We start from the raw sequence: 26,943 nt of genomic DNA on the forward strand, positions 1-26,943 counted from the left end.
AAGTATTGCCAGCAGGTCGAGGGAGGTGATCCTTCCCCTCTATTCAGCACTGGTGAGGCCACACCTGGAGTGCTGTGTCCAGTTGTGGGCTCCTCAGTATAAGAGACATGGACCTAGTAGAGAGAGTCCAGCGAAGGGCCACAATGATGATTAAGGAACTGGAGCATCTCTCCTGAGGAAAGGCTGAGACATCTGGGACTGTTTAGCATAGAGAAGAGAAGGCTCAGGGAGGACCTTAACAATATATCTAAATACCTGAAGGGAGGATGCAAAGAAGACAAAGCCAGGCTCTTTCCATTGGTGTCTAGTGACAGGACAAAAGGCAATGGGCACAAACTGAAACACAGGAGGTTCCATCTGAACATAAAGAAACACTTTTTTTACTGTGAGGGTGACTGAGCGCTGGAACAAGTTGCCCAGAAAGGTTATGGAGTCTCCCTCCTTGGATATATTCAAACACCATCTGGACATGGTCCTGGGCAACCGGCTCTAGGTGGCCCTACTTGAGCAGGGGATTGGACAAGATGACCTCCAGAGGTCCCTTCCAACCTCAATCATTCTGAGATTAAATGATGTATAGCAAGAAAGGAGGAATCTGGTAGAGTAAGGCACATTCAATACATTCAGTTACAGATATTGCTTCAGTCTCACGATGTTGTTTCTCTGCAATAATATCCATAAATTAATAGCTATAAACATAATTTTTTTGTAAGAAGAGTATGTGCAACTTAAGACAAAAATAGGGCCATGTGCTAACTCAACTACTGTATGCAAATCACACTTGCAATTTATATTTTTGAATGCAAGCTAGTACCTTGAAAGATATTCTGACAACTCTGAATTACTGCAATATTTAAAGCAGAAGGACTTGAGAATTTGTAGTAATTGAGAACTTTGATATTTTCTTCACCACAGGATCATACACCCCCCCCCCCCCCCCCCCCCCCCCCCCCCACCTAGACTAACTGCTCAAGGACCAGTGGACACTGTGTTAACTCCCCTAAGGAGCAGGCAGGTAAGCTTTGGCCTCATCCCATAACATGCCAGTCCACTTAGCACTGGGGCCATCAAAATTTGACATTTTATATCCTCAATGAGGAACTGCAGTCTGGTAAAGCATCTGCTTCCAGAACTACTCATATTTTGTCTATTTTACTGTGGTGGGTTAACCTTGGCTGGACACCAGGTGCCCACCAAGCTGCTCTATCACTCCCCCTCCTCAGCAGGACAGGGGGAGAAAATAAGATGAAAAACTCATGGGTTGAGATAAAGGCAGTTTAAGAAGAAAAAGCAAAGTCTGTGGGAGGAATCAAAGGAAACAAAACAAAAAAGAAATCTGTTCTCTACTTCCCATCAGCAGGCGATATCCAGCCACTTCCTGGGAAGTAGGGCCTCAGTGCACATAGTGGTTGCTTCAGAAGATAAATGCTTTAATAATAATGCCCCCCCCCCCCCTTCTCTTAGCTTTTATTGCTGAGCACAATGTCATATGGTATGGAATATCTCTTTTGTCACCTTGGGTCAGCTGTCCTGGCTATGTCCGCTCCCAAGATCTTTCCCACCCCCAGCCTACTGGCCTTTGGGGGTGGGATGGAGAGACAGCCTTGATCCTGTGGGAGCACTGCTTAGCAGTGGCCAACACACTGGTGTGTTATCAACACTGTTCTAGCTACCAATACAAAGCACAGCACTGAGTGCTGCTATGGGGAAAGTTAACTCCATCCCAGCCAGACCTAATACATTTACTTACAAAAGTTATCTCATGGCATAACACTGCCCTTTAAAGCACTCAGTATTCAAGAGGTGCAGCTAGGAGACAGTACAGAAACAAAAACATAGGCATATCCATTGAATGATACCAGACATTCTCTTTGCCTCACAGTGAAATCAATGAATAGCTCTTCAATACTCACAAACATTTGTTAATTGCTGATGAACATAGATTGAGGAAGTAAGCAACTACTGTGGCTGTTGCTGGGAATGAGCAAGGAAAAGAGCTGAAAGTTGGGATGAACTGACATCAGCAAACCATGAGGTCCTAGTGATCTCTCAGCTGATGCTCATTGGAAATGACTTGTGCTGGTGACATTTTTTGCATGATCCTGCATGTGTTCCATGTTTTGCCAAATTCTGATGTTAACCTAGGCCAAAGATTTAGAAGTAGCCTAGTGTTTTGTGCAGGTACCGGAAGACCATAGATCAACAAAAAAAAAATCTCCTTTCTATGAAACTAAGATATTTTCTATAAATTGGATTCATTCAATATTAGCATTAAATATTGTAGTCAGCCAAACTGTCTTGGGTCCTGCCTTCTGGGTCTGCTACAGGAGATACCACTCTCACCATACTTTACAGCATCATTACTTAGATCTGAAGCCCCAAAATAGTCAAAAGTAAATTTAAAAAAAGGACTAATTAGATTGGAGTGACTGGCTAGGGGCATTGAAAGTATTTGGTGCCTAAAACACTCAGATGGGGAAGGCACAGAAAGCACCTTCTTTTCTCAAGTGCAGTACAAAATCCCAGTAACCCAGCTGCTTGTCCAAGAATAACAAGCTTCTACTATCACTTAGGACTTAAAGAGTACACACAGTGTGTCTAAAAATATTTGATAGTCATCTCACTGTAAATAATACAAGGACATTCGAAAAGAAAATCCAAGAGAAGCAAAAGGCAGATGCAACTTTCTGAATCCAGCAGCATCTGTTAAAAGAACAGCGACAACTACCTCTGCTTCTCAATGACAGCTGGCTGTTTCCATGCACTTCTCCACACAAGATATGAGGTCCTAAATGACTACTTACTAGTAAAATCTGAAAGTAACCAATAGAACCTACAGGAAACTTGAGTATGAATTTGACTGTTCCTATTGCTACCCAATAATGTAACACAAACCAAGATTCAAAAAACAGAGTGAAAGAAGCTCATGCTGGAACAAAAACTTAAGAGAAAAACCCTGAATGGTACAAATGCACGCGAACTTCTTTAAAGACTTTACTGAATTCTCAGGCTCTAACAGCCTTTAGAAAAACATACGAAAAATGTGTCAACTTTAGCGTCCTAGTACTAGAGATGGTAACACGTGTAGATATGCCTTCTGACAGTATTTTTATTCAGCCCCTCCAAGAACCAATTGCATGTCAGTCTGAAACATGACAGCCTGCAGGCTACTTAGTGTCAAAAATATGTATAAAAAAAATAAACAAATTACTCTTTTGTGCTGTCTTGCCAATCTTGCCTTAGTCTCCTCCAGTTCTTTGTGAATCTTCAGTACATGCTTATTCATTTTACGAATTGTGGAATGTAAGATTTCCCAGACATAGAACCTAGGAAAGATGCAGAACCCAAAACAGTAAGTTGCATACTGTTCCAAGACAGTAAATGCACAGGTCTGCTATAACTCTCAACTCTTCTTATTCAAACCATCAGAAACAGGGCAACTTTCTATTGCTACAGAGCAAGTTAAACTAATAAACAAATAGAAGCGCAGAACACTGATCTGGGGGAAATTTACAATATTTCATTGTTATTACCTAGGACATCTACTGGAGTGAGCAAACATTCAACACTAAGAAAGCATATCACTTACTTCTTACCTGTAGTTTGCATTGAATTACCAAACCAGCACTTTATTTCAGAATAATTCTGCAACACTACTAGCATCAAACTGCCAGGTCTGAGCATTTTTCCCACTCTCAGTAAACAATATATCTGAGGGTGATGCAGGATACATGCCCTAGGTGCAAGCCAAGATCCCACCAGGCTAGCAACTATACAACAGGGTTAATGGTTCTTGTCCAGAAATGGTCCTAGAGCTTCTCCTTCCACTTTGGCAAACTTACAGGCTACTAGCATAGCTTTTTGCAGGATATAAAAAGGCATGCTGCAGTTCAGAGGAGAATACTAAAGCTTGTGTTTTAGGGAAGCAACACAATTTTATGTAGAGTTTAAAGCAAAATAATGAAAGTAAAAACTACAATTATTTTAAGTTAAAAAAAATGGATTCTAACCATTTAAAATAAAAATTCAGATAAAAAGCAACTGAAGACAGAAATTCCACACTTGTTACCTAGTAAAATCATGTGCAAGTTCTGAAGAGAAGATCCAGTTTGCTACTGCAGCACAATCAACAATCTGTGTTCGAATCATCTTATCCACAAGAACAGCAATCATCTACATTTTGGGAAAGACAAGATGGTCATTCCTACCACAAGAAACGGTCAAGTTTACCTGCTGCAACATGGAGTCTGTGAAATTACTGTGGGCTAAGGTACAACCAGTGCTGGGTTGTATGAAAAGCTATTAGAGTCAAGTTTGGTTTTATGCAACTTTGCAAATATATTAGTCAAACTAATGAATTATTTCAAATACTTCAGGAAGCTATTACTGCTTAAAGAAGACATATCATTTGCTGAACCTAAAAATGCTCAGACTAGGGGAGCTGTATCAATCATGACAATCAATCATCACAAGTCATCTTTACTCCTCATGAGAGTGATGACTTCACTTTTCATTCAAGTGAGTACTTCTGCTGTTCCCAAGAGCAAAAATACAAGAACTGACTTTTGAGACAAGGCATCAGAGAAGCAAGTCCCAATAGTCAACATTGGAGTATCAAATCAGAAGACATGTTCCTGCTACATAACCATAAGGCAACAGCAACTGCTAGCCTACTCTCCTTGGACTGCAACAGTCCCCAAGCACAACCATATGCTCTTTCCTGCAGGACCTCTTCATTTTAGAATGAAACCAGCACTGCATATAAGTATTTACTACAGGACCCTACCTTGATGAGGCTTGTGGGAAAATCAAGCAGGTAGCTACAAAAATTATCTTGTGATTAGAACAGTTTTGTGCCATTCAGAAGAAAAGGCCCATCTTAATTATTCATGTACTCCATACTGCAATACCCAAGAAACTCAGCCTGCAACATGTTTATTCTCATAATCATCCATTCTCAAATAGAATAGGGAAGTGTAACAAAGCTCAATTTAAGGTAGAAAACTAAATTAACTGAATGAATCCGAGAACTCATGACTCATTTCTCAATTTCCAAGATTGCTTCCTATATGCATTTGTCTTAAGAAATTCTTCCTGGCATTATCCAGATTACCTAGTTTGAGCCTTCATGTAACACAGACATAGAAATTTGTGAAAGTATTCAATCTTGATGTTAAAGTTCTCCTTTATGACATCAAAGCCTTTGTGCCCCAGAAAATAGCTGAGACTGTGACCATCCATAATTTAAAGGTTGATACTTCAGGTAGGAATTTATATATATATTTAATCTCTGCCTTTTTTGATCCTTTTATTTAAGAAACTATTCTACAATATCTTGCCTCTCTTTCAGGACCTGACTTTTAAGAATATTTAAAGTAATCTTTTAGTAACCCTAGAAAATGGGCCTTAGGCCCAGTAGCAGATGCAAGGATTCTCCAGCACTCAATGAGATTACTTTTAATGTGAAATTCTCATTGACATTTGATGTCCAGTTTAAGGCACTTAACAGTAGTAAACATGACTTCAATTCTTTTAAATACAAATAGACAATAGACAGTATTTTTAAGTAAACAAAGGAAATTGTAATGCTTTATATTTTAACATGACTTCATGTGAGTGGGAACTTCAACAAATATCTGCCATTGATGCTCTTACCTGCGGATGATTCTTCCAAACCTCGTATACAACTCTCAGGACATGGAGTTTCCCCTCATCACTTTCAGCAAGTACTTTGAAGACTTCATGAAACCTTTAAGGAAATATAAGTAGTCAATAGAGGGTTAGGATCAGGGCAATGAAGCAGAAGATGCATAGTAAGTGGTTCAGATGGTCCCAACATTTTCTTTTGGCCAATCCACAACAGTTCTGGAAAGGCTACCCCCTGACAAATAGAACTGTCCTGAGTTTAAAAGGTTGCAGAGACAAGACAACTCCTAAAAGCAAAGTAACCCTATCTCAGGGGCAAACTTACTCCTCAAAGCTAGGCTATAGTTCTCATGCTTTTAAATGCAGGAGAGAACTCTGCTGCTTCGTGTGCTTATCTATATGCAGGCAGAGTGAAATTTGCTGCTTTTTGTGCCTTGGACTTTGCCTATTGATAGGTGTTTCCATAACTGTAGACGATTATTCAATCTCCCCCCTACTGAGGAAAGCACTGAGATCATCTACTTCAGTAGAGTTAAGCTGACTCCTATGTCAGTATTCGCAGCCCAGTTTATGTAATGTAGCTATAAAGTTTAAATGGCTCCTTTTGACCTTATGGATATCACTGTTGATAGGTAGCAGTGAAACCACTACAGCTCTGAATACACAGAGTCCTGCTCCTTATGTTACTGAGCGTAGGCTAGTGACCATCATTTGTTATAAACCATCAGCATAAATCTTTCACGTGCAGACAAAAATTAAGCTTTTACATTTGTAAGTATATAAAGTTGTATAAAAAGAAAAATAATTCAGTAAGACACATGACCACCTCTTTCATACTGAGACAGTTTAACAGCATCAAGTATGCAGTCAAAAATAAATTCTTTTAATCTCAGTTTGCTTAAATACTTGCAGTCAATCCTCTAGAAGTTAAAGCATGTCTTTAAGAGCATGCACTGCAAAACTATTCTAGAATAAATTTTATATTTAAGAAGTTGTGGGTTGATTTTTGTTTAATTATTTTTTATTTTAAAAAAAACCCAGCAATTTAACTGATTTTGAGTCATACTGGTTGTTGCAACACACTGTAGAAGACACAATGCTGTCATGGGAGGTATGCAGTCACTCAACATGAAGCAATATCACTTGCTCCTCAGCACACTCAGCAAATGATTAATTTTAAAGTGAACTAATATACCAGCTGTTCCTTCTCTGTGATGCTCCAAAGTACATTATACTTGTGAACTCACAGATGGAGCCAGCCAAAGGGGTTTAGGAAACGTTCCCTCCATGCATACACTATATGGCTTTGTACATTTAAATATGCATCAGTCTTTGGAATACAGAATACACAGCAAAAAAACAAACCACCTGATTCACTCTACGGTGGCTTCCCAGCACTTCACATACTAGTAGCATACTGTGCTGTTGGACAGTTAAAGAAGAATAGGTAAGGCTTGATGTGAGAGGAAAAAAGCAGGGCAAAGTACAGTAAGTACATTTAAAAGCCAGCTGCAGCAGTACTCCTCTCCCATTATTCTTTGGGGTCTTCTAAACATAAAATTCATTAGCATCACAAAGTAGTCAAGCACTTCCAAGCAACTCCAGGACAGGCAATAAGCTATCTGCTACACTGTGACCATTTTCAACTTCAACTTTTCTTCCAGGCAGGTAACAGCATGGACTTTGTAAGTCTAAAGTTCAGTAATGCAAATGAAACCAAAACCAGAGACCCCATGGCTTGAGCAATAACTTTCCTCTTTCAAAGGAAAGTACAGACAGAGTGCCTTATTTGTTTGATTTAGAAATTATCATTAAGAGGATGTAATGGATTTGCAAGTAGCTAGTCCGGACACTAGCTAGGATATTTTTCATTACACAGTGGGTGTTTCTTAAGACTTTGCAATAGTATGCACAAAGAATCATAACATGTCACACTTGTTAGAAAGAGTACTTAAGACTTCCTACTAACTCTCTTTATATTTCAGGCAGATTAAGTTTTCATAATTAGAAGTCACATACAGAAATATCTACACACTTAATGAGCAGATGAACTGCCACACAAATGATCTCCTGTTTGATTTTTTTTGTTTTGTTTTTTTAAACCAACTGACTAACCTGCATGTTATTGATCAATTTAAACACAGCAGCACAACCCAACAGCAGTATGCTTGTGCAGGCAACTAACTCATAGCACAATACCTTTCGTTAGTAACAAGCAAGGTGAGAGCTAGGTTGAAGGACATCTTTGTAGGCTACAATGAAGGGTACAAGGGAATTTATTTCAGCTCAACTTCAGAAGTACATTTGCATTTGAGAAAGCTACACAGATTTTGGGGTTTTTATTTCAACAACAGACATTTACAACATTCTCCGCTGCACAGATGTACGTTTCCTCTCGCATTTTCTGCCAACATTAAATCCCAGGAAAGACCTAATTGCTTCTGTGCAGTGACTGAGTACCAAACAGTCTCTATTTTAGAACCCCTACAGGGCTACTGGTAGAGTCACCGACATTCAAGGATGTACTCAGAGTCATGCTCAGGTGAAGAACACTGATATGACCAGATATGACAACAGGAAAACCCCAAATTGATATGTACCTTTATACTTGCAAGAGACTTAAAGAAGACAGAACCCTCACCCTAATGTAATCAACATGCTTAAGATGTGTATGGTCTTTTTAATAACTCCATTCAGATATGTAACCTAGTTTTCACATTACCTTCCTTTTAGCAGTGTTACTGCTTCTGCCCAAAACACACTATCACATTACATTGTGTATCATCAAAAATGTTACTGAAGCCTGTAGATGAGTTATTTTATCAGGCACTTCACTGTCAGAATGAAATGATTCTGTAAGCCCCAAAATAATGCACATACCACACTTACTTAGCCAGAGCACTGAAGGAGTGGCTGAAAGACTTCGCAGCTAGATGGAGCAGAGTCTGTACAAAAACTTCTATTTTCAAAGGATTGAAGGTGAATCCTTCATCTGCAAGTTATTTAAAGTTAAAGTAAGTACTTCAAGTAGAGCTTTTAAGTTGCTCCAGAATCTTTAAAGATAATTTTTGTAAAATGAATTAAAATGGTAAATTAAGTTTCAGCAACTGGATTTTGCAAGGCTGAACAGGGAGTTAGTAAATATCTTCTAAAAGGTGCAGATCTTGGGACTTCCATCTGTCATGGAGAAAACATGTAGAAATAGTTACAGGTTAACAAGAAATAGCAGCAGAGAGACGGCTATGCTAGTGGCATCTAACAGCACTGATGGAGAGAAGCAGGGAACAACAGCTGAAGATGCTGCAGAAGTCTGCATTGGGTTGGAGACAAGGCAGGCCATAGAGCATGGGAAAGAGGGAATGGATAAGAAGAGAGGAAGCTGCAGATAATTATAATACAGAGGTTGGGTATTTGTAATGGTTGGGGAGGCAACAATTGTGCATAGGGGATGTGGGACACTTGAGGTGAATGGTTCTGAATCCCCTGGACACTGCTGTAGACCTGCTAGCAACAACAGGTAAGAAAAGGAATATTGATTACTATGTGGTCTTTATAGCAAATCAAGGAAAACAATACTGTCTCCCAAGCAAAAAAAGGCTCACTGCTGCTCTGTGCCTGCATAACAGAACACTTACAAGTATTGCAGTATTACCCAAACTGACCCTAAGTTTTAAAGATCACTCCTCAAACCTGTAGCTTACACTCCTTTCAGACCCCAAGAGCATATTGGCTTTGGAAATTGAGCATTAGGTGTGGCTGGACCAACAGCAAAGCTGGAAAGAACTTGGGCAAAGTCCCATTGTGAGAATGCCAGTTTCATTTAGATCTTGGGAAAGCTAAGATAGCCAGGGAGCTAGCTTTAACTGCTATGGGTCAATATCAACAGGAGGCAAGCTCTTAAGTAGGGCAAAGGCACTGGATCTTCAGGACAAAGCTGACATCATGAAACGAGCTCTAATGCTGAAGGAAGGAAAGCAAAGGAAAACATTAAAAATCCTTCATGCAACCTCTGTGGATAATTAGCAGAACCCACATCAAGGGCCAAGTTGCTTCTATTAACTAGAACAGACCCATCTCTGTACATGACAAGAACAGAATGAATACTGACAACTGTATGTTACTTCCATTTATTGTTAAACTGAAACCAACTATTAGAAAGGAAAGCATACAGTTCAATTAGCAGCAGAAACCATAACTACAGGACAGCAAAATGGTTTAGATGCAAAACTAATGATAACCTTGAAATGCCTAATATCAGATGTCCTTACCATCATCATCATCCTTATTTGGATTAGGCACATCTTTTAAAATGTTGAAGATTTCATCGTTACTGGCCTTATTTTTAATTGCAATCGTTAAAGAGAGTGCTACAGTATACCCAGGAAGAGACCCTAAGCGAAAAAAGAAAGTTCATATAATCCTTTTCAAGTCTAGGATGGAATTAATATTTTTACATCAGCGTAAACACCTCAGAGAAGCATGTACACTTCCCAGCTACCCCCAAAACTTGCTGCTCCCAATACCACTGGCCACATGACCATTCCATAAAATTCATCAACAGGTTTCCTATTCTTCACAAATTCAAGCCCTTTTCTAGCACCTTCAGAGTTGAGGGGGGAATAACTCCCCTGATTAAAACTCCATTCTAATTTCCATCAGCTTCTTGAAAATACAATACTTACCTGCATTTTCTCACTTATCTCTGCCTTTAATAACAATAGATCCTTCACATGATTTGCTGCCTCTCTGCTTGCATCATTAAATCAAATTTGTTTAGTAAAATATTTTATTGTCAAGTGCTTCATTCATTCAAAAACAAGTCCATATTATCTTTTGTCACATTCATTTCTGTACAGTATTCTGCCTGAATGATGGGAACAAATGAAATTTTCTTTTTTTAGACTCCTGGCAAACCAAACCAATGCTGTAGCACCTAGATTGCAGTCACCTCAGCATAAATTAACTTCATACAGCTAGACTTTTTTTTATTTTTTTTAAAAACGTTTAGATTAGAAAGATCCAGACACAGACTAGATCAAAATCAAGCATATTTATTTCAGCTGAGTTTTCCTTCATGAAGTGACTTGACACTCAAGCTAGGACATTCCCTTGCTTTGAAACAATTTGCTTGGAATTGAAGTTTCAGTAACTTAAATACTTACTATCGCTTTCATCTCCATATTTGTAAATACACACTGGGTTTGCAGGACTGAGGACAGAAAAGCTTGGAGGAACAATGTCTATTATTCGCTGATGGTAGGAAAGCCTACAAAAGTAAGTTTCACAGCAGTAGAATTATAATAGCATATCATCATCAGGGCTGACTCAACTCACTGATTTAAAGTATTTTTCCTATTCTTTAATTTGAACTGTGCAAAAAAAAAAAAAAAAAAAAAATCAAACGTTTACTCAATGCAATGGTAGTTCCTGATAGATAGCAAGAGCTAACTTAATCAAATCTTTCTAGTAGATGCTCAATACTAGAATTTCATCCTCACACAAGTCTAAGATGCTATGAGGACAACTGGTAAAATGCCAGTATTAAAAGTGCGGGGGGGGGGGGGGGGGGGGGAGGAAAAAGAAAAAAAGAAAACAAAACACCAAGATTAAACCAAATGGCTTCAGTTTAGCTTCCATCTTACTTACCTTACAAACACTTAATTCCTCTACTAAATTCACAGTAAAATCAAAAGGAGCCACAGACAAAATGAAAACTTTTTGCAGCACAACAATTTCACACTTAGTATATTAAATGCTTGCAAAACAGCAGGTAAGCTTTTTCCATGTAAAATACTGAATTACATAGTTTCTTTGAACATTTTGCTCTTGCACTCTCCTATACCCCCCATTTCCACAATCGTTAGCCCAATCCTGACAGCTGTTGTGCTTTTGAAGCTTCTTTAAGGTCCATGAGAACTGTAGATGCCCAGAACAATCAAGATACTTATTTATCTTAAACTAGGGATATAATAACCCCCCCCCTATTTCTATAAATAACTGTTCTCCAGAAAATTACCTGAACTTTTTCCTTCCCTGCCTGCCCTATTATTCACTCTTTTTACCTATCCCCAAGCAGAAAATGTAAAGCCTTCTTAATTTGTACCTAGAAGGATGTCACCTCCACTTGCTCCACCTATTTGTCCCGCAGTCCACAAGGAAAAACAGTGCCCTACAACAGATACCCTAGAACAAAACTGAGCAAGACAACAGAACAGACTTTAGCTAAAAAAGTTAACTGAGAAAACATGTATGCTTAAGACAAGAGCCACATTAAAAGGAATGCATCATCACCTGGATGCAATGGCCAAGCTTCAATTTAATGTAACTACAAAAGCAAGATGTTCAGAAGTCTTACTTACCTCATGCATTTTTCCAAAACCTCTCTCACAAATTTGGATTTGGGCTTCTCAAGGTCCTGAGTAAGACAGTCTGACCTATCAAAGAAAAAAACAAAAAAAAAAACCAACAAAAAACCCAACCCCCAAAAAACCCACACGATCATTGCTAACAAATGTATTTGCATTCTAATCTGGTTTGGTCTGATACAACAGGTAGGGAACATTCACTGGATGATCACAATTCATAAAATCATTCAGGTTGGAAAGAATCTCAGGAGGCTACATACTCCAACTTCCTGCTCAAAGCATGGTCAACAATGAACTCAAACCAGGTCACTCAGGGTTTTGTCCAATCAGTTCTGAAAACCTCCAAGGATGGAGATGCCACAACCTCTCTGGCCCCCTGCTCTAGTGTTTATCCTCACAATGAAATATTTTGCTTTATATCCAGATGGAACCTCCCCTGTTTGAATTTATGGCCACCATCTCTCATCCACCTGTCATGCACCTCAAGTAAGGAGACTGGCCCTCTCAGTAACCTCCTCATAGGTATTAGAAGGCTGCTATTAGGTCCCCCTGAAACCTTCTTTCCTCCATGCCAAACAAGCACAGTTCCCTCAGCCTCTCCTCATAGAGCATGTGCTACAGCCCCCCTCACCAGTTTGGTGACCCTCTGATTAACTCCCACCAGTTTCTCAATGTCTGTCGTGTATTGGGGGGGGGCAAATCTGGACACAGTACTCTAGATGAGGTCTAACAAGTGCCAAGTAAAGGGGACTAATCACTTCCCTCAATCTACTAGATGCATTCCTGTTGACACTGCTCAGGATACTGTTTGGCCTTTGTCACTGTAAAAGAAGCAAGCTTTAGAAAACTCTTTTCTCTTAGGATATTATTAATAGCAGGAATAATTAATAAATAGATATTGTTTTATAGGTTTGATTAATAGAGCACAGGTGCACTAGAAACAATACTGACAGCTCAATGCAGTATGCACTGGTGCTCCCAGAACAATACCGATAGTTCAATGCACATGCTGTTTGTTTGTCCCCTGTACAGCCGTCATCATGGCTGGCTTAAAACCCAGTCAAGCCGAATCATTAAAAATTAATCTTAGGTATTAAGTTTTAGACATGACAAAAGATAAGAAATAAGCGATTAACTTGGGGTAAGCAATTTAGAAAAACTAGGTAATAGAAAAACTAGATATAGATTGAGTATATGTTAAATATAATATTTTGAGTCTTTTACAGAAGTTTAAAAATGAATGAAGATTGATTAGAAGATAAACAGTCATGATGACTGAAGACTGCATCAGTGAGCAGCGATGTCAGAAGAAGAATTGGAATGGAACGAGAAGAACTAGTCGGAACTGTGGAATATAATTGACTTTTGAAACTGATGATGAATTGAGAACCATAAGTTCTTGGAAAATCACCAAAGACTTTTTATATTGCATTGCATGTTATGAAGAATCATATATATATAAGGCGCTTTTTGATAGCTGTTGCCACTCACAGAGGTGATGGCCCAACTGTGAGTTGTTAATAAAGCAAGCCTTGAGGTACCCGCAGTCTGGTGAAATTCTTTAACAGTCACTGCCAAGGCACACTACCAGCTTTTGTTTAGCCTATTATCCATCAGGACCCCCAAGTCCTTTTCAGAGCTGCTCCCTAGCCAGTCAGTCCCCTGCCTGCACCATTGCAGGGTGTTAATTCATTCCAAGTACAGGACTCCGCGTTTGTCCTTGCAGAATTTTGGGAGGTTCCTCTCAGGCCATTTCTCCAGCCTGAATAGGTCCCTCTGAATGACAGCCCTGTCCTCAAGCATATCAACTGCACCTCCAAATGTAATGTTGTCTGCAAGCTTGATGAGGGTGCATTCTGTCTCCTCCAGGTCATTGATAAAGATCTTAAACAGGACAGGTCCCAGGATTGACCCCTGTAGTACTCCACTTGTAACCAGGCTCCAGGTAGAGTACAAACCATTAACCACTACCCTCTGAGCCTAACAAACCAGATAGGTTTTCATCCACCTAGACCATAACAATCCAATTTAGATACAAGGATTCTGTAGGAGACCACATAAAAAGCTTTTCTAAAGTCAAGGTGGATGACATTCACCTCTCTCCCCTCATCCACAAATTTAGTCCTTTCATTATACAAGGCAATGAAGTTGGTTAGACATGATTTACCCTTGGTAAACCCATACTGACTGTTCCCAGTCACCTTCTTATCCCTTGTGCTCAGAAATGCGTTCCAAGAGGACTCGCTCCATGATTTTCCCAGGGACCAAAGCGAGTCTGACAGGCTTATAGTTCCACAGATTGTTCTGTTGGTCTTTTCTGAAAATGGGTTCAACATTTACCTTTCTCCAATTATCAGGGACCTATCCTGATCTACACAGCCTTTCAAAGACAATAGAGAGCAGCTTCACAATGAAATCGGCCAGTTCTCCCAGCACCCTCAGGCGCATTCCATCTGGTCCCATGAATTTGTATGGGTTGAGATTTCTCTAGAGATTCCTGACTTGATCCTCTTCTACTACTGGTAATTCTACTCCTGGAACACTATCTCTAAGCACAGAGACTCAGGAGACCATGTTTGTGAAGACTGGGGCAAAAAAGGCATCGAGTACCTTAGCTACCTCTACTGTCACTAAATCACCTGCCCCATTCAGCTGCAGGCCTGCATTTTGCTTGTTTATTCTTTTACGGATAATGTAGCAGCAGAAGCTCTCATTGCCCTTCATGTCCTTTGCAAATCTCAATACAAGTTGAGCTTTGGCTTTCTTAATACCATCCCTGCATACCCAGGCAATGTTTCTAAATTCCTCCTTTGTAGACTGTCCTTGCTTCCACCTCCTGTGCACATCCTTTTGCATTGGACCTCAGTTATGATCTCCCTGATTAGCCAACCTGGCCTACTTAGTTTCCTGAGTATCAGGACAGACCATTCACGTACTTGGAAGAGGGTGTCCTTAAAGACCTGGCAGCTCTTTGGAATTCCTTTGCCCTTCAGATCTGTCTCTCATGGGATCCTCCCTACCAGTCCCCTGAATAAGACCACATCCGCTCTCCTGAAGTCTAGGGTCTCCTTCCTCACTTTTCTCGTTAGTGAATAGCAGATTCAGCTGTGTGTCACTCCTGGTTGGCCCATCCAGTACCTGTGTCAAGAAGTTATTCCTGACACCCTCCATAAATCTCCTTGACTACTTGCATCCCTCTGTGTTGCCCTTCCAGAAGATGTCAGGGAGGTTTAAGTCCTCCATAAAGAACAGGGTCTGTGATCCAGAGAATTCCTCCAGTTGTTTAAAGATGACTGACTGCTTTCTAACCTGATCAGGCAGTTTGTAACTCCCACCATGATGTCACCCTCACCAGACTCTCCTCCCATGTTGACCAACAAGCTCTCAATCAGCCTGTTGCCCATTCCATAGAAGAGGTCCATGTATTCAATCTGGTCCTTCACATAGAGTGCAACTCCCTTCCTCTTCTTCCCTGCCTGTCTCTTCTGAAGTCTAAAACCATCCATTACAGAACTGTGGTTATATGAGTTCTCCCACCACAGCTCATCTATTCATCACAGTTCTTCATCTGCACACAGAGCTCTAGCACTTTGTCTGTGTGGTGGTTTAGCCCCTGCCGGGGTCTGAGACCACGCGGCCGCTGCCCCTCCCCCACAAAGGGAGTGAAATACAAAGCCCCAAGACTGAAATAAGGAAAGGTTTAATACAACTAATGCAATAGCAACACAACCAACAACAACAATAACAATAACAGTAATAGTGATAGCAATGAACAGAGCAAAATAGCTACCAAATACAGCAGTTTGAAGCACTATGTACAAAACCACGCGTGCACCTCGCTCCGCGCCAGGAAAATGTGACCTGCCAGGATGTGACGTCCGCATGGTATCTGAATAACCCGGCTAGAGCTCCCCCCCCCACTGCTGGGGAAACTTAACCCTATCCTGGCTAAACCAGGACAGTCTGTTTCCCAGGTTGTGTGCATTTGTGCACAGGCACTTGAAGGGGGCCCTTTTGTCCACCCAACATACCTAGTTGAAAGTCATTCTCACCAGGTTGGTAAGCCTGTTGGCAAAGATGTTCTTGCCTCACCTTGTCAGATGGATCCTGGCTCTCCCTAGCAGTCCTTATTCCTCAGAGGGACCCACAGTCATAAAAGCCAAAGTGCTGCCTGCAACACCAGCCATGCAGCCAGCTGTTAACTCACAAAATGCATCCATTCCTCATGTAGGTTTGAGAATACCATCCATGTCCTTCACCTTTGTCCCCAGAGCTCTGTAGTTACTCTTGATATATTCCAGGTCTCCCCTGGCAGTGTTATTGGTGCCCACATGGATGAGCAGCAAGAGGTAATAGTCCAAGGGCCAGAAAAGTCTTAACAGTCTCTCCACAACTGTCCTGGATATGGGCCCTTAGCAAGAAACAAACCTTCCATGATAGCATGTCTGATCAGCAGATGGGTGCCTCCATCCCCTGCAGAAAGGGATCTCCAACCATTATCATCCACTGCTTCCTCCTGGTGCTAATGCACAATTCATGCCCAGCTGGCTCTGAAGCCTTCCTTAAAGAGCCTATTCCCCTGCATTAGCTATTACAGGACTGTACTCATGCTATAAGTTCAGATCTAAGGGCAAAGAAGGAGCCTTTCTCCTGCTCCAGAAGCTAGAAGTCTCCAGCTCCCCCATCTTGGCTATCTCCATCCACCACTGGTTTAAGTGTAGCATCTTGCTGTCCCTTCTTCCTTGCACTATGTGGCTCAGGCTTTGGTCTTTGCAAGGTCTCTGCACAGACCCTGTTGATCCGTTTGCCTTTCCTAATGCTACAACAGCCTGCTCACCTCCTTACACAGCTCCTTTACCTGGCAACTCTGCTCTTTGACCAGAGCACACCTCTCACAAGCAAAACCATCACTACCTCCTGCTTCAGGCAATTCCTGCAGCCCCAAAACTCAAAAGTGACATTCTTCCTCTAAAGCTCCATCTGGAACACGGCTTTTAATTTACCAGGGGTGTTGTTTCTAATCAGTGTTGGGGACAGAGCCCTGTGGCACATCACCACCCTTGCTGTACAGCCTCACGCTGTCTAGAGCTCCTTGGTGTGCTGACTACCCTGCTAACTGCTTCTGTTTCCTGTACTCTGGGAGCTACATTTCTGCTTACTTAAACAGGCGTCACCTACAGCAACTGACCAGCAGATTACTCCCTAGTCAGCAGACTGTTTTAGACTTTCATGTTTTACAGTATACATAATTTGAAGATAAGGAGCCAGTCTATCACTGTTTCCTTATTGGCCATTAGCGATCTTAGGAATCCCTTCATAAGGTAACTTTTTGAATGGCTTCTCTGAAAAATTAAAGCAGTGTTTGCTCTGATGGTTAGACTGCTTTCCTGAAGAAACAAAACTTGTATGATTTCACTATGTTCCTCCCTCCAAACAATTTTTGGGTTCTTAGCTGATATGAAATACATTTCAGAGAAAGAGAAGTCTCAGAGACAGTTATATTCTTAAAAGTTTTGTGAAAACTGGTGGCTTGGTAGAGAGATAGCCACATCAGTGTTCCCAACAAGGGGAATGCAGGCAATGAAAAAACAGCTATTTGGGGGCTCCCACTTGGTCAGTCAACATGAACAAACTTGATAAGCAGCAAGCATAAAATTCCCAATTGGCACAACACAAGGGATGTAAGTAAATCTGAAGTAATGCATCACATACAGGGCTGCACCCCTCTTCCCAGGGACACCTAGGCACATTGGCTATGGGATGCAGGTATGGTAGCAGGCTACAGAAGTTGGACTGTAGTGAGGACTAAGCCCCCAAGTAATCTTTCTTTATATGTGGGAGCAGGACAGGATGGGAGTAAGCAGAAGGCATGGTACCTGGAATACAAGGCTTTGGGAAAGCCATGGTTAGACACTGCTCCTGCTAGAAGCCAAAAGATCAAGATTCAGGGAGAGGGTGGGGGGTGTCATGTTAGGATGGCACTCAGAGAGTGAGGTCACACATATGAATGCAGGGAGACAAAGGGAAGGAGAGTCAAGGCAAATTACTGATAAGTAGGAGAACCCTTCTGAGAAGCTTGCAAACAACTGACTGAAGTGATAAGAACAAAAATCTACAAGCAAATCAGGTTTCCACTGTTTACAGAACACAGTACTGCTTGGATATTCATTACAGAAAACTGGGATTGTTTTTATAGTGACTAAAGGTTACCAACCTTGCCTACCAAAGAATGGTAGTAAACAGGTGGGGAGGAGGAGTCAAAAACGTTAGTAGAAAGCAGTTAAACAGAACCACTATGTTGTGACATTTGCTGGATAAATTTGAAGGTTTAAGTTCTGATGGGAGACAGAGACTGACTTACCAGTCTTCCCAGCTCCAACGGAATTGAAAGTTACTCAGGTGGTGGGAAAACCAGTTAATAAACCTTTTTTTAAAAGAAGAAAACTCTATTAAATACCAGAACTGCAAAGAAAAACAACAAACAAAAAAAATCCCCACAAACCTCCTAATTGACAAGTAAAATACATCTGTAAGAAAATCTCAAAGATAAGTCCAAATTCTCCAATCTGTAGTCATTAATGCATTAAATAGACATTGATGTTGACTCATACAAAAAGACTGAATTGAGAGTCAAAAGCCAGCCTTTATGGATGAATGTGCAGTCTCTCTTGTTCTGGTGCATATACGAGACTAATGACTTACTAAAATAAGCAGTGAAGAAAAAACTTAGTGCAAGTCTACAGGTTTTCACATTTTTGCACAGTAATTTTAGTTCTACATAATGCAGACCACTCAAACCACAGAAACACCACTGTTCTTTTCCAGCTAGCCAACCTTCCCATAAACCCATTTCCAACCCTTTTCTTCTTCAGGCCAATAGGGAGGAGAAAGTAGTACATAACAGAAGGGGTTATGGATGTGGAAGAGTTGTCATAGTTTTTATAGCTGCACTGTATAGCTAATCAGACTAGTGACTTGAAGGAAAGAATTTCTGGGGGAAGAAAGGCAAGTGGTCAGTCCATCCCTTACCTTCTCTTCAGATGTCTCAAGTCTAGATCCCCAAAAACATTTTGTACAGAACCAAACTGTTTATCAAGGATTTCAGATGATCCTTTCAAAAATGCATCAATATCCAATGCACAAGAAAAATGAGAAACATTTCCTGTTGTCCCCAAAATATATACTTACCTGTCTATACATGTAGTATTCATTGTATCCAAGCGCATGTAAAGCATTTCTGTGGCTTGTGCAAGCTGAAACTTTCTTATTAAAGTTAACAGAGAAGCATCTGCAATCATAAGTTACTCTCTCCATTTTTCAGAGATGATTTCATCAACTCTCTACTGACAGCTCCCTATCTCTGTATCATGACTTACCCCATTTTGAAAAGGCCACAGGAATAAATAAATAATGAAGCATGCAGTTTTCTCCAATAAGTAACATCTATTCTCTAATCCAAGTCTGGTTTTCTTCCATTAATTACAGTGAGACCGTTAGCTGCTTCTACTGGAAGCCAGAATCCCCACCATGAGACAACAAAAACTGCACACTAATGGTATGAATGGACATCAACCTCGTTATGGACCACATTTTTATGATCTCATGGTTTTAGCTTCACATGCTCCTGTTGCTGCCTAATCAACGGACCATCTTTGCTCATCATAACAGCTCAAGAAAGTACGTCCACGCTGGCCTGACCCAAAGACCATGGCCAGCCAACCCTGATCCTTTGTTGCTGTATCCCTATTGATCCTTACTGCACTTGCTGTCAAGGATCAATTGCTATTCCATCTTGTACAGAACAAAAGAAAAAAATACTCCATTTTTAAAAGGGTCTTTAGCAGCATGAAAAGGATACAACTTGTGGTAAAGAGCCAGGCTGGAGTTTGCACAATTCAATGAGGAGTGCTGTGTACATAACCTCAATATGTGGTGGAGATGGAAGCTGAAACAATTCTGCAAATATTACCTATGTGGGAGGAAAGCACAGAATCAGAGCACAGTCAGACTCAGCCTGCACAGTCCTGAACTTGAGAACAGCAATGCACACATTCAGCAATTATATACCAAAACAAGGCACATTTTTTTCTGTCAAACTCACGTTCTGGGAATAAGAGAGGAACTTCAAAAGATAGTGCAAACTCTTCACCAAACCAATATATTCCTCTCTTCACCATACTAATATAAGCCTCCTTAATTACCCCTTTCGTTTTAGATTAATGCTATGCATAAGACTAGCACTATGCAACGATTCTGTTAGGTCTAGTAAATAGAACGAACAGTGTAGAAATGTGCACTGAGTTATAGCATGAGCTAACGCAATATTATAGCAGAATCTGAGGAAGGAAGGAAGCGAGCAAGCTAGCTGAATTCATCTGCTCCTAAGCTAGGAAAGTATTAAATGAAAGCTAAGCATTTAACATGAAAAAACAGTTGCATGAAAGTGACATCTGTACCTTTCTTAAAGCACTGAATTTACTTTACTCCCACTTAAAAAGTTATATAAGGGTATTTGCATGTCTGTTAGGCAAAAAACTGCTCTTATCCTCAGGATACAAAACAGGAAAAAAAAAACCAAAACAAACCAGACATTACATAGGACCATGCTTTTGAAATTCATCAGGTGTTCATTATCAAATGTTCAGATACAAGTTTCAAACTGGCATATCATACTTGGGGGGGTTAGGGGGAGAAATCACCTGGCTACCTGGAACATCAGGACACTGATGACATACCCAGACTCTGTAAATATTAAGTTCTAAGTTCTTACGTTGTTTTGACACTTTGGTTTGACAGACACCAATAATACCAACACATACATCTATGTAGAGCTATTAAGAAAAATGGTCCACACTTCAGAGCGTTTCACACAGACTACAGAGGAGTATGGAGAATTCTGGGCTTGGACTTATGAACTTCAAAGACATGAGGTCCCGCAGGTGGTTAATCCTTTCAAGTCAACACTACAAGTGGGTTTATTTGAAAAGGGATAGAGTGCTTTCAGTTTATATATACTTCTGCTTTGCAAACAAATAAAAGTGTTGCTTTAACATTTAGAAAATATTCATTAGGCTAAATCATATCTATTGCTCTAGGTCCATCTGCAAAGCAAGGGAAATCTCTTAGAGATGTTTATTATATTGTAGTTGAAGCCAATGTATTATCAACTTGACAGGCCTTACAAGGAAATAGCAATAAGCAAATGGAATACAAGGCTGCAGAAGTTTTCTCCAATAAGTAACATCTATTCTCTAATCCAAGTCTAAACTAAAGTTTAAAACACTGGAGCTCTGTTGAAAACATCTGTAGACAAGAAATAAGGTTAGTATTCCAAAATAAAATACTTGGGAGGGAAACCAAGGAAATTAGTAGTTATGCTCAAACAGTCTGTATATGAGCTTTCTATTTCTTTTCAGTAAAAAGACAGGCAAAGAAGGAGGGGCAGGGGGGTTGCCCTCTATGTAAAAGAATGGATTGACTGCACAGAGCTGTCTTTGAAAGACAGTGATGAACAGGTTGAGAGCTTATGGGTGAAAATTAGAGGACAAGCCAACAAAGAAAACCTCGTGGTTGGTGTTTACTACAGGCTGCCTGATCAAGGGGAGGATGTCGACAAAGCGTCCTTACTTCAACTACAAGAAGCATCATGCTTGCAGGCTCTGATCCTGCTGGGGGACTTCAATCACCCTGACATCTGCTGGAAAAGCAGCACGGCAACATGTACGCAGTCCAGGAGACTCCTGGAGTGCGTTGAGGATAATTTCTTAATCCAGGTGATAGACAGCCCAACCAGGGGAGAAGCATTACTGGACCTGTTGCTCACCAACACAGATGAACTAATTGGAGAGGTCAAGACTGGTGGCAGCCTGGGCTGCAGTGACCATGTCCTGTTGGAATTCGTGATCTCGAGAGATATAGGCCAGGCGAAGAGTAAAGTCAAGACCCTGAATTTTAGGAGAGCAAACTTTCAGGTGTTTAAAGAACTAGTGGATGGGACCCCCTGGGAAAATGTCCTGAGGGATAAAGGAGGAGAAGGGAGCCGGCAGCTCTTTAAGGGCAGTTTTCTTAGAGCACAAGAGCTCTCAATTCCAACGTGTAAGAAATCGGGCAAGGAAGGCAGGAGACCAGCATGGCTGAGCAAGGACCTTCCGGTCGAACTAAAGTGTAAGAAGGAAATGCACAGGCAGTGGAACCAGGGGCATGTGTCCTGGGAAGAATATACGGTCGCTGCTCAGATGTGTAGGGATGGGATCAGGAAAGCTAAGGCACAGCCGGAGCTGAATTTGGCAAGGGATGTGAAGAATCATAAGAAGGGCTTCTACAGATACGTTGGTCAGAAAAGGAAGATTAAAGAAAATGTATCCGCTCTGATAAATAAGACAGGCAGGGACCGGGGCAATGAAATCCCTCGAGACCACCCAAGGAACCTGAAAATACACAAGTCCACAGGACTTGACAAGATGCGTCCCAAGGTCCTGGGGGAATTGGAGTACGTAGTTGCTAAGCCATTCTCCATGATATTTGAAAAGTCATGGCAGTCAAGCAAAGTCCCCAGCGACTGGAGAAAAGGGAATATCACACCCATTTTTTAAAACTGTAATAAGGAGGACCCTGGGAACAATCGATCAGTCAGCTTCACCTCCGTGCCCAGTAAGATCATGGAGCAGATGCTCCTGGAAGCTATGTTGAAGCATATGGAAGACAGCGAGGTGACTGGAGGCAGACAACATAGCTTCACCAAGGGCAAATAGTGCCTGACTAATCTTGTGGCCTTCTACAACGGAGTGACTGCATCAGTGGACAAGGGAAGCGCAACTGATGCCCTCTACCTGGACTTCTGTAAGGCCTTTGACACAGTCCCCCACAACATTCTTGCCTCTAAATTGGAGAGACGTGGATGGATTGTTAGATGGACAAAGAACTGGCTGGATGGCCATATCCAAAGAGTTACAGTCAACGGCTCACTGTCCAAATGGAAACCAGTAATGAGTGGTGTCCCTCAAGGGTCCATACTGGGACCAAAATTGTTTGATATCTTCATCAATGACACAGACAGTGGGATCGAGTGCACCCTCAGCAAGTTTGCGGATGACACCAAGCTGATTGGTGCAGCTGATACGCTAGAGGGAAGGGATGCCATCCAGAGGGACCTTGACAGGCTGGAGAAGTGGGCCCCATGCAATCCTCATGAAGTTCAACAAAGCCAAGTACAAGGTCCTGCACCTGTGTCAGGGCAATCCCCAATATCAGTACAGACTGGGGGATGAATGGATTGAGAGCAGCCCTGCAGAGAAGGACTTGGGGACATTGGTGGACAAAAAATTGGACATGAGCCAGCAGCATGCACTTGTAGCCCAAAAAGCCAATCGTATTCTGGGCCACATAAGAAGCTTGGCCAGCAGGTTGGGGGAAGTGATTCTCCCCTTCTACTCTGCTCTTGTGAGACCCCACCTGGAGTACTACATCCAGCTCTGGAGTCCCCAGTACAAGAAAGACATGGACCTGTTAGAGCAGGTCCAAAGGAGGGCAATGAAAACAATCAGAGAACCTGGAGAAGTCTCCAGGGAGACCTTATTGTGGCCTTTCAATAGATAAAGGGGGCTTAGAAGAAAGGTGGAGAGAGACTTTTTACCAGGGCCTGCAGTGACAGGACAAGGTGCAACAGTTTTAAACTGAAAGAGGGTAGATTTGGATTAGATATAAGGAAGAAATTCTTTATGATGAGGGTGGTGAGACTCTGGAAAACAGGTCGCCCAGAGAAGTTATGGATGCCCCATCCCTGAAAGCGTTCAAGGTCAGGCTGGACAGGGCTTTGAGCAACCTGATCAAACGAAAGATGTGCCTGCCCATTGCAGGGGGGTTGGACTAGATGATCTTTAAAGGTCCCTTCCAATTCAAATCATTGTATGATTCTAAGAATTTCATCTATACAAACTTTGGTTATTTTCAGATTTGATGAGTTTCTGAATGAAATAATTTTTCAAGGCCTTTAAGTAGTCTGTTTAATCATGATCTGCAACAACTGGTTTTGGAAGTAATGTGTAACTGAGCATAAAGTAATATTCTGTAAAACAGTTGTACAAACACCTGAGGTTTTAAGGTCCCTGAAAGTACTTAGATGTTAACGGCAGAAAAACTTTACTAACTCTAAGATTTCTCTTGACTGAACTTGGAGTACGGAAAGTGTCTCAAGCTGACCAAAACTAAACTTCAGGGCATTCAGAATATTTGGGGGTTTGGTGCAAAATTGAATTGTTAATCCCATCTTGATTAAGGTAAGCATTCCACAGTCTTATGACTTCTTGCAATTAGCTATGAATTTCGTTTCTGGTTACCCCTTTTTAAGTTTTTCACATGACAATTTGCTGTTATTACTGCAATCTCTTTTTATCTTTTAACTTTAGACAGGAGTTTTTGAAGCAAGTTTTATACATCTCTACATCTTGTTAGCAGTCCACTGAAAGAAGCCAGCAAGAGGAAAACTACATTCCTATTCCAATATATATTTATGGTTATTTAAAATCCTCCAACTTGAAGGAGAAAACATACCACTATTTCACAACAAATGCCTTTCAGGGGCATTGGTATTGTAAGCCAAAATGGCTTGCTAACATTTTTTTTTTCCGTCTTGCTAAACATTTTTTTACTGAGAATAAATTATGTCAGTGTCAATGTAGCTTCTGGAACGTGCAGACACAGCTGAAGGTTGGTGCTTTCGTGAAGAAGAAAGGGGTTTGAAGAGAAGACAGTAATAAATAAGACACTTGGGGCCTATTCTTGAAGATAACAGGAACAAGGACAGGACAAACTAAAACAAACCAGCTCAAGACACAACACAGCTGCACAACACCTCCTAAACAGACCTTTGTGAGCACGCATGAGCGCTGAGGTCAACCAGCAGGCACAGTGAGGAAGACTGCCAACGACCACCAGGGACCCCTTGAGACCACCACCCAGCAAGAAAGCGCATGCGTAATTAGGATGCAGATATTGTAATTAGTTCCAGGAAATCTAATGCACATGTAACTCATTTCTCTGAAAAGTTATGAATATGCATAATCTCACTGTATATCAGCTGCCGCTTATAGATCTGGGGCGCACACACCTTTGCGAAGCTATTTGCGTGTGCACCCAGCGCTGCAATAAAGAATGCCTGCTTGCTAACACTCCAAAACGAGTCTTAGAGAGTTCCTCTGCTGGCTTTTATGGTAACAGTATACAATTCATCCAAGTGACTTAGAAGACCACTAAAAAAAAGACTAACTTAAGTAACTTTTATTCACAAGATCTTTTAAGTGCAGTCATCTCCAAGACAGTCTAGCACATCAGAGTGATTAACACAGAGGAACATTCAAGAATAGCTTGAGAAATACCACGACTTGCAATGCTGTTGCACCATAAGATCCTGATTCCTGAACAAGGCTCCTAAATATCACATAAATTAATTAATAACAATAGTTATAATAATAATAAAAGTTGAATTTATTATTAACTAATCTGTTCAAAGGCGTTGCACTTTAAGTCAACAGGATAAGACTACAGACTCCTAAATCACACTGTAGGTTAGCAGATCCATCATGGAGTTAATTGGGGCTTGTTACTTTGGAAATAAAGAGGTTATCTGTAAAACACATACCTCTACTATGTGGTAGTTCAAGGGGATCTTATTATTTCCTGGATAGCTCAACAACTGTGCAGCACTGCAAATTAACAGACACATTTAGTTTAAACTGAAACACAGCAAAAATGATGTAGATACTAAACAGATGTGAAATACTTAATTCTTTGCAAGCGTTTACCCTCATGAAGCAGGTAAAATAAGCAGACCTCAAAGACTGAAATTGTCTATCCACGGAACACATACAAAAAACTTGCCACAAGCTCTTAACAGCAGTACCTGAACCATGGTTCAGAGAGACACGTTTCATATCCATACCCAAGCAATGCTTGAACACAGACTGCTAAACAAAACACAATTTTACATAAGCCCTCACAGTGACCTGTGATGCTGTCATCTGTCCACTAAAGGACAAACTACATTGGTATATCAGGAAAAATTTTAAAAAATCCAAACAATAGATTTGCTTTCCAGTCATTCTCAACCCATCAAACTAATGGGCTACAGAAGACATATTAGTGTTACAAATTAATTGATTAAAAGATACAGCATCACCCATTATTTATAAAAAGCAAAACAATGCTATTTTTCAAATTTTAGCTCTCTAGCACTTCTTATAGCCTCCCTCTAGTCTTACTTTCTTTGGGGAAGTAAAGAAGTCCCCTCCATTAACTTCATCAGCGCTGGATTTCTAGTCTCTGCTGAGTCAAAAAGCTGTAACCAAAAACCTACAACACATATCCGCACCAAAACCACTCTTCCTGCCTAATTTTTGCACAGTATACCAAGTTTGCTGGCTCTTACTTGGGACCACAAGAGAGCTAAATACCTGCGGTAAATTATCTGGGTTACCAATTACCCATATCAGATATTATTTCAGCAGAAATGAAGAAATCTAACTGGACTGTTGCCTGGCAGCAAAATTGCAAGAGAAGTGCTAAGACTGGCCTCAATGGAAAATTAATAGGAATGTCTGGGTGTGAAAGCACCAGAAAGAAGAGAGGGATGGAAGGCCCCGAGTACATCCCCCCCAAGGTTTTGCTGCTGGACTGTGGTATGTTAGCCTTAGCTAACAGCCAACACCACACACGCCCCACCCCCAGCTGCTCACTCACTTCCCATTAGCAGGAGGATGTCTAGCTACTTCCTGGAAAGCAGGGCCTTAGCATATGTAACGGCTGCTTGAGAAAACAAATGCCATAACCATGAACGTCTCCCCCTTCCTCCTCCTTTTCCCAAAGTTATTGCTGAGCACAATGTCATACGGTACAGACTATCCCTTTGGTCGGTTGGGGTCAGCTGTCCTGGCTGTGT

General features: G+C 41.0%; 1 protein-coding gene across 8 annotated transcripts in view; it reads right to left on the minus strand.

Moving 5' to 3' along the window:
• LOC141917787 (nuclear cap-binding protein subunit 1-like) overlaps positions 1-26,943 on the minus strand; it is a 79,255-nt gene that overhangs the window by 36,323 nt on the left and 15,989 nt on the right. For 7 of the 8 annotated variants that reach the window (XR_012621457.1, XR_012621455.1, XR_012621454.1 and 4 more), the window contains 11 exons: positions 25,648-25,711; positions 19,870-19,980; positions 19,200-19,270; positions 18,373-18,435; positions 12,006-12,080; positions 10,809-10,912; positions 9,915-10,037; positions 8,536-8,638; positions 5,656-5,749; positions 4,070-4,173; positions 3,212-3,326 (listed from right to left, as the gene is read on the minus strand). Coding sequence is in view for 4 of the 8 variants with exons in the window: in XM_074811305.1 (XP_074667406.1) it covers positions 3,212-3,326; positions 4,070-4,173; positions 5,656-5,749; positions 8,536-8,638; positions 9,915-10,037; positions 10,809-10,912; positions 12,006-12,080; positions 18,373-18,435; positions 19,200-19,270; positions 19,870-19,980; positions 25,648-25,711 (1,027 nt within the window). In the remaining 4 variants the exon portion in view is untranslated. The remainder of the gene's footprint in view (positions 1-3,211; positions 3,327-4,069; positions 4,174-5,655; positions 5,750-8,535; positions 8,639-9,914; positions 10,038-10,808; positions 10,913-12,005; positions 12,081-18,372; positions 18,436-19,199; positions 19,271-19,869; positions 19,981-25,647; positions 25,712-26,943) is intronic. The other variant, XM_074811307.1, reaches the window with a different exon arrangement.

The sequence above is a fragment of the Strix aluco genome, chromosome W (genome assembly GCF_031877795.1).
Source record: "Strix aluco isolate bStrAlu1 chromosome W, bStrAlu1.hap1, whole genome shotgun sequence".
Lineage (NCBI taxonomy): Eukaryota > Metazoa > Chordata > Aves > Strigiformes > Strigidae > Strix > Strix aluco.